General features: G+C 45.3%; 1 protein-coding gene across 12 annotated transcripts in view; it reads left to right on the top strand.

Moving 5' to 3' along the window:
- The window catches only part of Sox5 (SRY-box transcription factor 5), a 936665-nt gene that overhangs the window by 614844 nt on the left and 309763 nt on the right, over positions 1–12058 (top strand). For 9 of the 12 annotated variants that reach the window (XM_040743583.1, XM_040743581.1, XM_040743582.1 and 6 more), the window contains one exon: positions 4493–4724. In XM_040743583.1, the coding sequence (XP_040599517.1) occupies positions 4494–4724 (231 nt within the window). In that variant the 5' untranslated portion in view covers position 4493. The remainder of the gene's footprint in view (positions 1–4492; positions 4725–12058) is intronic. The other 3 variants (XM_040743574.1, XM_040743578.1, XM_040743575.1) reach the window with 1 other exon arrangement.

The raw sequence follows: 12058 nt of genomic DNA, 5'->3' as shown, positions 1-12058 counted from the left end.
TAGTGGGAGAGGCAGACTGTAAACAAAGACAATAAATATAAAATACTATGCCCAGGAAAAGTGGGGAGGGGGAGTCTAACTCTGGAGAGTGTTGTAGTGAGTGCTTATGGAGCAAGAGAAATTTGAGGAGAAATCTGCCTGATGGGAGAGCGTGGCTGGTCCATGTGCAGAGAAAGAGGCTTCAGGAAACACCCAGCATGGTATCCGTGCTTTAGGTGACTGGGGTGTTAGTGTCCCATTGCCGACACTGAGTGGCTTTGAATTTCAATTTTGAGGTCAGAAGTCCTAGGATCAAGGTGCCTTCTGGGCTGAGTCTCTTCTGGATGCTCTTGGGGAGAAGTGACACCCTCTCCAATGCACAGAATTCATCCACATTCCTTGGTTCATCATCTCCTCACTAAAAGCCTTTGGCGGGAATCTGACCCCTTGTGCCCGCCTCTGCCCTTCCAGCTTTCCATCTTGAGAACAGTATGGTCACCTTGGACCCCAGAACAATCCCAGTCATAACCTTCCCAGTTCTATATCTCACACCTAAAAAAACCTACTCTTTCATAAAACAGTATACTTTTCACAAGCTCCAGGGATTGGGGACCAGGTGTCTTGAGTGGGCGGGGCCTTGTTTTGATGAACACCTGGGGTTTGTGACATTCACTGTTTTAGAATTTAGAATAGCTGGAAATGGCCTTGATATTTAGTCTGAACTCGGGAACCCAATGCCAATAGCTTTCCAGAGGAGATACACAGGCATCATGGCTCTTTAACACCTCCTTCTCCCAAGATCAGGCCACTGTGTTGCTAGTGTTCAGAACCACTGTTTTCATCTTCTGTTGGCAGGTCCAAACTCCTCTTTCTACCCGTAGGTTTGTTCCCCATGAGTGACCACAAGCAGAGGCATTCCCTGTGCAGAGTGCTTGTAGTACAACCTAGAGACCCTTCCTTCAATAGCGAGAGACACAGTCGTGTTAAGAGGACCATCTCACTAGCATGATTATGCAGAACGTTACAGTAAGAAGGAAAGAAAAAGTGACTCTTTGCAAGAGCCAGCTTCCCCTTCCAAGGGGACCGTTGCTTATCTATTCCATTCATGTAACTCAGCATCCCAGGAGTGCTAGAGAGGAGAGATGGGATTCCATCCACGTTTCTCAATCTGCTCCTTTTCCTAAATAAACCTGAACCCTAAATTTATATTGACTTTCTAAAAGTGTCTCCGTCTGCGTCTCTGCTTCCCCCCTTACTTCCTACACGAAATCCAGCTCTATTTATCTCCACACTCCCATTTCTCTTTGTCATTCTTCTCCCTTAGGATGCACCAGGTAAACCATTCTCCGGTACCTCCCAGAGTCTCTGGCCTCGTGGAACCAAGGCTGAGAGTTCCACAGTTCTGTTAGTTCTATCAGTTGGGTCTTAACCCCAGGTGTCTCTCACTAGTTTTATTCCTTGTGCACAAAGTGCCCCTAGTCACGTCATGAAACTCTTGAAACAGAGACCCTGCTAGTGCCATGGAAACTTCTCACTAGGTAAGTGTCTTACACTTTTTAGGGATAAGCCGATACTTACTGGTGATTTAAATCTGTCTCTCTCAACCTAGCAGAGACATGAATTCTTTGAAGAGTGTTTCCTTGGCCAGACATAAAAGTGAGCCAAGACACCTCCGATATACCCGTGAAGCACAGTCCTACAAGTCACCACCATCTTGAGTTCTGTCTGTCTCAGGCCACCTTCTCTGAAGTCTGGGTTTTTGTCGTGGGTAAAGCACATAAGATCGTACATTATACCCAGATTGCCCCAACATGCTTCCACCCAGCAGCACAGCCAAGCAACTGTGATCACTGTAGCTCTCCTAAACCAAGATGAGTCTATGATGCCTCCCTGCGTTCAGGAACTATGACTTTGCTCCACCCAACATGGATCCCCTTGGTAGAATTTTACTTTTTACTGAATCATAACCATGCCTGTTCTTACTGCAAGCATCTGTCTTGCAGAAGGCTTTACCTGACATTTATTAGCATGCTTCCCAAAGGCCAACAGGAGAAGGGCAGCTGACAATGTTTTGAAAATGGAGCTGGGGGGATCACTTGCCTTCTGGCATCTTGACCTTGAGCTTTTTACTCCATCAGATGCTGTGCTTGGCGAATGTCACTTAGCCACTTGTTCATGACGTGGGTCTGTGCCCAGGTGTGGCTGTACACAGTGAGAACAGTGCCAGCATCTCTGTCTACAATGTTTTCTGTGTTTCTACTTCCAGAGTTTCACTAATAATGATATCAACAAAGTACAAATTCTCACTTTGGTCTTAGTTCTGAGAACCGTGGAATTGCGATGACCTTGGAGATCATCTGAGCTAGTTTTCTTGCCTGATTACCAGGGGGCAAGTGTTGTTAGTAGTCTAGAATTGTAAGGCACAGGGAGACTGATTGCAGGTGAGGCTAGGTTGGAGGACCGTAGAACACCATCTATCTGTTCTAGTAAGAACGGCCATGCTCCTGTAGACCACAAACATGGTGGTTTCATTACAAGTGAAACAACCAGTGGTTAAAAGTCTCCCTACTCGTGTGCTATGATAGATCTCCCCACAAAGACCTTAAAGGTGTGAGCATCTCCTCCTAATAAGTGATGAGATGTTCGCTGGTGCAGAACAGAATCAGAACCCTGAGATCTGACTACTCCCAGTGTAGTATGTAATAATGTAACTAGTGAGATTGCCAATAAGACCTAAACAATTCAGCCCTTTCCACCCTTCTCTCGATTTAGAGTAAACTTAGAATAAGCCTTTGCCTCAGAGAGGAAAGTCGCTACACTTGAGTGTTGAGAGCTCACATGACAGCTGCCTCTAGATGCTTCCTCCTCCTCTTGAATATTCCTATCTTAGCTGGTCAACAGCATCTCCATTACCATTTCTTTAAAATCGCTTGATGACTCGTGCTATTAGTTTACATCTAAGTACATTAAGCAGGTCTGGGGGAGGTTTCCTGATGGGTGAATTTGACTTGCTTATTTTACAGCTAAACTCTAAGAAGAAAATGTCCTCCTTACTTTGAAGCAGTTTTTTTTCTGTTTCTTTCTTTTTTTATTTTTTTTTGAGGGTGGAGATTCATGTGGTAGGTCTGAAGTCTGCAGTGTAAGCAAGAGCCTGCACTCAGTGAGTGTCTGCCTCTAGTCAAGGACTCTACTGGTTTTCTTTAAAAAAAAACCTTAAGAGGCAGATGCTATCTCTGAGTTTAAAGAAGAGTGAACTGAGCGAGGGAGAGAGTCTGTCACTAATGGCAGAATCACTCTTCAGGGATGAGAACAGATCGTTTGGAAATACATTTGAAATGTGAAAGTGAGTAACAGTAGCACAGTCCTTCCTCCAGGGAATACGATTTCTGCCTCTTGTCCCACGGGTCTAGAATGAAAAGGGAGGGTTCTACAGACACTCTTTGTATGTTGATCAACAGCCAGGACAAAAAGAAAATTATTCTCTCAAGCTCAGATCAAGCTGTACATACCACAAGGCAGCCAATTGTTTTTACATTGGGCATTTCAACTCAGTTCCATTTCTATATAAAACTTTTTCATGACAGGAGAAAGAGCTAGCCCCTCACCGAAAAGGTTTGCCATGTATTTTAAGCTCAGATGATATTCTGAACCCGACTGAAACACAAAGACAATGCTCAATTCTTGTCCCTTTATCTAAGCCTGGCTTCCTTTAGCCTTTCTTACTGAGTCAGAGCACGGGAGTTTCTTTCTGTCCTTAAATGTTCTGAGGAGTAAATAACAATAAACTGACGTCTAAATAACGGATAGGCTTATGCAGATAGAAACGAAACTTCTAAAAATACCCCAGTGTGATTTGTTACCTCAACATGTTGATGTTAGGACCAAATGTCAAAATGGGTTAAATGTTTCACGAGTTAAAATGTTTGCAGTTCTTAAGTTTTGAGCAAATATCCAACTTTCTGTCAGTTTTTCTGAGGACCGCTTTGAGGCACGTTTCTATGTCTTACAGCAATCTTGCTGTTAAAGCAATGCACACTTGTTAGAGTGGAAAGCATGTATTTCTTTTATGATATATATTTTCTTGGGGTGGGGTGGGGGAAATTTCAGTGCCTTTCTTTCTTTTAAACTGCCCATAGTATTTTCCAATTCACAGATGTTCTGTTTTGAATAAGGTCTATCAAAGTGTAAAACTACATGGCTACTTTTCTTCCCTTTAAAACGGAATGGACTTGCCTTCTGCAGTGTTCTTAGGTGAATTTTCTTGTTTAAGAAGCCAGAATACAAGAGAGTGCTATATTAGTGCATTATTCTCACAGCAAACAAGCCCCGTTCTGTCGCTACCTGCTTGGCCATTGTTTCTGATTGTGTGCGCTGTGCAATGGTGTTTGGATGGCTTCCTGCTCTCCGCCAGCACAAAAAGGCATTTCTGTTACAATGGCCCCTAACCACACAATGAAGGCATTAAGGATTTATGTGGAGGTTTCATTATTTTCTCCTCTTTTGTTCCTTCCAGGATGTCTTCCAAGCGACCAGCCTCTCCGTATGGGGAGACAGATGGAGAGGTAGCCATGGTGACAAGCAGACAGAAAGTGGAAGAGGAGGAGAGCGAGAGGCTCCCAGCCTTTCACCTTCCCTTACATGTGAGTTTTCCCAACAAGCCTCACTCTGAGGAATTTCAGCCAGTTTCTCTGCTGACGCAAGAGACTTGTGGTCCTAGGACCCCCCCTGCTCAGCACAACACAATGGTAGGTTTCTCCTGGTCTCCCTGCCCGCCAGTCTCTAGGAGCTTGGCTTCAGCCCTTTGTTTGAAATGATCATGTGTTTAAGAACCACACAGAAGATTCACCTCAGGCCTCATAAAATGCCTTCAAGTAACCAGGCTATCCAAGGGAGTGTGCATGATGTTTAGGTCGTCCTTTGCTTTTCGAGGAAGCTGCTTCTGACACGTGATGGGGGGCAGAATCCATACAAAATGTGATGATCACGCTAAGATGGCATGACTAAACCTAGCCAGAATCAAAGTTGGCTTCTTAGTCTTTCCCATGGGATGTTGAGGAAACATTAGCTATAGATGCTTCCATCATTGTTAATTTTCATGGGTCAAACAGCCTTCAGTTATTTTGCTACATGACCAGGTTTTCCCGCCAATTTTAGCTAATGCAACACACACAAACACTTTTTACTACCACAGTAACTCATAACTTTCACAATTATCTAGCTAGGTACTGGTATTAATTCCCTTTTATATTTGAAGAAACTGAGGCGCGGTGAAACTAAAAGATGTTCCAGGTCACAGAAACTGAGTATGCAGTCAGGCTGGCTTCCAGGTCCAGGTCCCTCACCCTTCTTCATGACAACTCAGGCACAGTTTGTGTCTTCTTGTCTGTCCCTTGGCAAGCTCAGCCGCACTCTCCACAGCTGCTCACTCTTCCCGACTTGGCTACTTACCACTGAGCGCAAGGCTACAGGGGAAGGGAGCGGGTGGGCAGGAGCACTGAGGTCAGCACAGTGAGCAGCCAGACTCCCCGCATGCTATTTTCTCTCTGCTGTGTCTCATCTGCTTATTGTTTTGACTACTGCCTGCTCCCAGGCAGTGCCCAACTAAGAGAGCTCATTGGATGGATTCCTCCTGTGCCAGTGAAACACACACACACACACACACACACACACACACACACGTCTGAAGGGCTGGACACAAACGATGAAGGCTCAAACAATAGCACCACGGTAATGACAAGGCAATTTTAAGCATACTCAAAGATGAATGACCCTGAGAGAGGCAGATTAAGTCACCGGAAGTTGTGACACTGGGGATCTCCGAGAAACAGAGAGCAGATTCTGTTTATAAGTTTATATCATGGGCCAGTGAGATGGTTCACGTGGAAGGTTGTTGGCCACACAGACTCAGCCGAAGGAGCTACATCCACAGAATTCATTCTGGAAGTAGGGAATCAACTCTTAAACCTCCACACGTAACACCTTGGTGGACATGTGTCCATCCTCACACACACACACATAGGCACACAATAATACTAAATAAAAGTATTCACAAATTAAAACAGTGCATCTGAGTCATGCTATGGTTTCCAGGGAATTCTTTAGAAGTTCTGTGACCCAAAGTGGTTGAGGTCCACCGTGGTATGAGCTATTAGGGTTTGTAAGTAAATTACCCATCCCATATTAGTGAGATCAACATTTGGAGTTTCTCGCTCCATGTGAGTGGTTTCTCCCTCAAATGTTTCTTGCATTTGTCACTTTTCCTTCTCGAGTGGACACTTGAACATATCACGACCCCTACTTCTGAACCCTTCTGTTAGATCATTCTTCTCCTGCCTCTGCTTTGTGCACCCGAGAAAGGATTGAAGTGACCCCCTCACTGTTGAATGTGTGAGTCCTGCTGTCCCTTTCAGGATTTAGCCCAAAGTCTTCCAAACTACCCCACATTAAGATCGGGTTTCTTCTTTTGCATTCTACATGGGACCAATGCTTTGGTCATGCCCAGTGTCACGCACAGTCACGAGCATGGCTGGGTACCTCCAATGGCAGTTCTTCATGTCCTCCCGGGGTATCTTTCTGATGTTTAAAGTTCATCCTCATGGTGAATGGTGCTTTTCCCACATGACTAAGTGAAAGGTCACCACATCCTAGATGGGCCCACTGGGTTCTTGGATAGTGGGTAAGCATATTGTTCCTTCACCCATGGGGCATGTACCCTTTCTCGGGCTCCGCATTATGACCTGTGCCTTCAGATGTGGGTCTCCACACAATGAGCACAGTGTTCCTTACTGATACTCTGCCCTCTCCCTCTCTCCTTCTCCTGGAAGACAGCATGAAATAGATACTCAGTTTGTGATGATTCGATAAGTATTTGAGTTGATGTGGCTCAACAAATACTAAGTATTTGGGGGTAAAGTTGCCAAATATGTCAATTCTTGGTGATGTTTTCGAGACATTTTAGAGCTGTAGTGGTACCTGCTAATGCACTTTCTGAGAAGAGGAAGAAGAAATCAGAAAGGAATCTCTTAGAAGAAGACCCATTTTAAACATTTGTCAAAATGGTTGAATGTATTTATGGTATTATTACCCAACATGAATAATTTCTTTTTTATAATGGGCTATTGTTCTACCTACACAATAGAGTCTTATGTTTCATGAGGAAATATATTCTCTGCGTTTTTACTCAGTGCATTTGAAAATGGAGAATGCTTCATACTCTTCATATTGAAGAGTGGTTCCTGCAAGCCTGACTGGCAGAATCAGGGAACGCCTTCCCATATAGACCCCAGTGCAAAGATACTTCCTGAGATGAAAACTTATGCACTCTGTGGCAATCACCAAATAAAGACGACGGAAGTGTTAGGGCCTGATGAGCGTGTAAATCTGCCTCTCTGAACTTGTGTGCATTTTCTTAGTGTTTGGAGACATAAACTAAACACCTAAAACCAGGAGAGACTCCTGAGTAGCTGTGGCCAGCACAAATGCTGCCAGTTGAGTTCTAGGTGGGCTTTTGACTTGCTGGGAGGACTGTAGACCTAAGCTAGTGATGTGTGTGGCCCTGTGAGACTATCAGATATCTAATGCTTGTGCATAAAATGATGGCAAAGGAGAATGCTACTGTTTTCTTTAAAGAAGCCCTCAGAACTCTGCCAGCCAGCTAACAGCAGAACCCGACTCCCTGGTCGTCTTCAAAAAGATGTGCGAAAGAACGGTTCTGCCATTAGCAAATGGCCATCCTGACCTTTAACCTACTGATGATAAAGGTCCCTTCTGCATCTTTTGTTAGTTGTTTGCTTACATTTTGTTTTGTTTGTTTTTATTGCATATGCGTGTCCTGTCTGTAGGTATAATTAACACACACAGGCCAAATTTCGACACTGGTGTCTTGCTTCGGTGTTTTTCACCTTATTTTCTAGACCATGTTTTGGAGTGCACGTGGGGACTCACTGGTCCTGGCTGGCCTGGCTAGCCATCCATCCCATGCCTTTGCCTCCCCAGGGCTGAGATTCCAGGCATACACTGCCATAAGTGATTCTGACGCGGGTGTCAGGCTTCAAGCCTCTGCCTGTGCAGCAAGGACTCTACAGACCAAGTCTAGTCACCTTCCCAGCCTGTGGGCTTTAGTTTTGTTTCATCTGCTCCCTTAAAGTGGGCTTGGTTGTTGCTTCAAAGTTTCGGGGACAAACGGGTAGCTCCGTGATTCAGGTTAGCCTGAAGAACAGTTCTGACATGGACAGCCAAATGGAAGATCAGGCAGTTTCTAGCAGGGGATCTCACGCCATTCAGCACAAGGGTGTGTGAGTGTCCGGAGGGGATGGGAGCAGCTCTGAAGAGATAAGGGGCTCTGGTGCTCACAGTGGGGCAGCCCCTGGTGTTCATTTTCTGTCTGGTTGCATGCTGCATCTGCTGGTGAGCGCTCAGCTCCAGTGCAAATGCGATGTGAAATGAAAGCCACCACCACCCGTGGCTCCAGAATAACCTGTTGTCTATTTTTTTTAAAGCCTATTCTGTCTCTTTCAAGCTTCCTTTTGATTCTTTAAACCGTTCTTGTTTTGAAGGAACAATGTGCTATTTTCAATATGAAATCATTGGAGTGGCTTGCTCTACATGTAACTGAATCTTATTTTTAAAAAAATAAGTGCACAGATACCTCTGCCTTGCATTGTTTCAGGTCCAACCAGCAGCCTTGCACATCCTAGACGAGGGCAACGTCAATGAGCTGCCCTCTAGGCCTTTCCTTTAATGAGACAGGAAAGTAGGCGCCATATTACCTCTGACTCTGGCTCAAGCCGGCCCCTACCTGTCAGTCTCCTGAGTGACTGTAACTGGTTACACCCCGCTATGCCAGGCTCTGTGTGGTGTGTGTATGTGTGCGTGTGTGTGTGTGTGTGCATGCAATATGTGTGTGCACACACAGATATAACGTATTAACTATATTTGAAATATATGTTAATGTCTCATTTGGAGTGGCTATGTGTAGTACTTTCCTGGGATTACTCAGAACTCAGTCTCCGTGCTCATTGTGTCCTCCTAGGGCACATGTTTCAATGAGTGTGCTTCCTTCCACAACTGAAACAACAGTTGGTGTGAGTCCACCCCCCTCCTCAAGTCCATCAAAGAAAATTGGAAAAGTGTATTTCTGTTAACTTTTCATAAACGACACAGTGTTGGGGCTTCCACGTTTACCATAGCGGGGCTCCAGTGTGTGAAAGGAAGAGAAAGGGGTTTGCAGATACGCTGGGGATCACGGTTGGCACTTAGATTGCTTTTCCACACAAGGTTATCTTAACTGCTACATCGTAGCTGTGTGACTTTAGGTGCTTGCTGTATGAATTCGGCTTACAAAAGAAGAATCAATTATATGTACTTTTTGATATCTAGGGTAATGTTGCCTATGGGATGTTATTCAAAAAACTTAAGAAAAAGAGAAGATTATGTATCGGTACCATTCAAAAATAAATTGCAGAATAAGAACTTAATTACAGGGTGGTAAAGATTACTGTTCTTATCTGATGCCTTCTATAAGCCTTCTAATGTCTGGTACCTTTGTACATCACTCTGCGTTAAGTTCTCATGGCACAGTGAGCACCTCTATCGTTAAGCCAAGGCGGTCCTTGTGCTAGTTGTCATAATGAGAATTTTGTTGTTTGGGGAGAGTCCTATCCTGTACTCCTGACAAAGGTGTGATTACTTCTGACTGATGTGGCTGTGGGATAAACTCTGTTTCATAGCACAGGGAGTAGATTCAGCAAGATTCAGATAAAGTAGGCTTGACAGCTATATGTGCTGGTTGGCAGTGTAAAGTTACCATCTCAGGTGGTGTCATTCCACAGGGAGAGTGATTTCAGAGGGTTTATCTCTAACCTGTTGCTGCTGGCAGAGACAGGCTTCTTATCTGAACAAGGCCAATTCAGTTGCAACAAGGTAAGATGATGACAAGTCTGTATTTGATTTTTTATGGTAAATTGATGTTTATCATACAATGAAATTACATTGTTACAAACATCACCTTGTCTACATTGTCACAAAATACCCCCTGATGGTGTTTATCTGGACATAATTCCAGACTTGTGTTTGAATGAAAGTTCAATTTTTCTATGTGTGTTGTGCTGGGAAATTATCCCCAGGACTATCAGGGATGGAGACAGTGAAACACATTTAGCTAGGACCCCAGAAGCTGCTGGAGAAATTGGGCAGTAGATAATTCTGTCTGTGCCCATGCCCTTTGGTTCAGCTCCATGGTGGGAGGGGTTGGCTCACAGAGAGTCACAGAAATCTTGATTAGGGATGGGGAGATGGCTCCTGGAGTAAAATGCCTGCCTTGCAAACATAAGGGCCTTCGTTTAGACCCCAACACAACAGCTGGGCACAGCAGTGTGTGCCTGTGAACCCAGAGTTGGGACGACAGAGACCGGGGGGTCTCCAGGCCTGTTGGTCACATGGCCTAGCTAACATAAGAAGCCCCATCTCCTGTGAGGAAGCAGAACAGAAATGAACAAGAAACTACGTCTTTCCACACAAGGCTTTATATTTAGAATTCAGCTAGGGCGATCACCATAATATAATACATGAAATTAATGTAAAATGTTAGGCTTCTCAGTGGAGTTGATTCTCTGGAAAGGTGAGTGAGATGGGGGGGTGGTTAAACTAGTTTAATCAACCATTTCCACGTGAAGAGCAATGCTAGACACACCTAAGATTAGAGTATTGTGCACACACTTTTTTTATTTTTTGAGACAGGGTTTCTCTGTATTATTTTGGACCCTGTCCTAGAACTCACTGTGAGTTCGAGACCAGCCTGGTCTACCTTGAAACAGAAAAGAAGTAGTCACATTTACCCGGGACTAACGGGGGACAGCACTTCTGTGCTCCAAGCGGTTCCTTTTCGAGACGCTTAGCTCCGTGTTCTTCATCCCCTCCTCGCTGTCTACCCCTTCCTCACTCTCTTCCCTTCCCTGCAGAATGTACTAATAGCCCAGATTAGGCACGAGCTTCTGATAACCCTCCTGCCTCAGCTGCCCGTGTGCTGGGAGCACAGGTACAAGCTACGACGGGTATCCAGAAAAACCTTCCTAATGAGTCCACCACCAGAAAAGGACACGGGAAGGAAGGCGGATCCACAAGCCGTACACACTGGTGCGGTGCTTCCTCCCTGCTCACAGAGCTGGGATCTTGGAGGTCCCCTGGTCCCCGCTGGCACCAGCTTCCGTGTCTCTCTCTCTGTGGGATGAGTGAAGACCACTGGTCTTGCTCAGGAGGCTTTCAGTGGCCTTTGCGTAGCACAGACGTGCGCTGAGTCCCCCACACAGCGACACAGGACCGTCGTTCAGACGGGTTAAGTCTGTGTACATCTCTTTCCCGACTCGGGGCCAGCCATGAGTGGTCTTTGCCTTTAATACCCTCGTGTGTCAACACGAGATCCAGAGACCTTCGTCAGTCCTGAAATCCCCTTTGCAGCTTGTCCTTAGTGACTCTGCGCGTCCAGGGACTCTGCTCCAGGGGACACAGTGCAGCTCTACCTGTAGCATTTACAGCTCTCGTTTCAAAGACTTTCAACATGCTCTCGCTCTTCTCATCCATTTCTCCATCTCAGCGAATTGACCGCTCTGCTTTCTAGTTTCTAAAACTGGAAAATTTATAGGGAGGGAGAGCTGGAGAGTTATTATTTCCAGAGTGAGAGGATCGTTTTTGGTCAAGGGATGTGAGAACACGATGGTGTGCTCACCATTTCTTATTTCCCTTCTGCAAAAGGCAACCGTCTGCAAGAGTCCAGAGGTCCCAGGGCCCTCCGAGCGGGGCGGACCTGTTTCCCACTGACAGGAAGGGATCTCTAAGATGCCGGGGAACTCACCACTTGTCCACCCCGACTACAAGCTCCCAAGTCTGTCAGTCAAAGACGGAGCTGTGGACCGAGTGTTGCCCTGAGAACGTTAAACTTAGGGAAGCAATGCCAAGCAGTGACTTAAGAAAGGGTGGTTTTCCAGTGTGGTTCAGGTTTCCTTATTTTGTTAGCATGGCTTTCCGTTTCACAGGTATATACGGAAACAGATAGCCAGATCTGGAAACAGTGGGTTCAGAAATG

This window comes from Mesocricetus auratus, unplaced genomic scaffold (assembly GCF_017639785.1).
Source record: "Mesocricetus auratus isolate SY011 unplaced genomic scaffold, BCM_Maur_2.0 Super-Scaffold_100001, whole genome shotgun sequence".
Lineage (NCBI taxonomy): Eukaryota > Metazoa > Chordata > Mammalia > Rodentia > Cricetidae > Mesocricetus > Mesocricetus auratus.
This window is presented reverse-complemented; position numbering and strand designations above follow the sequence as displayed.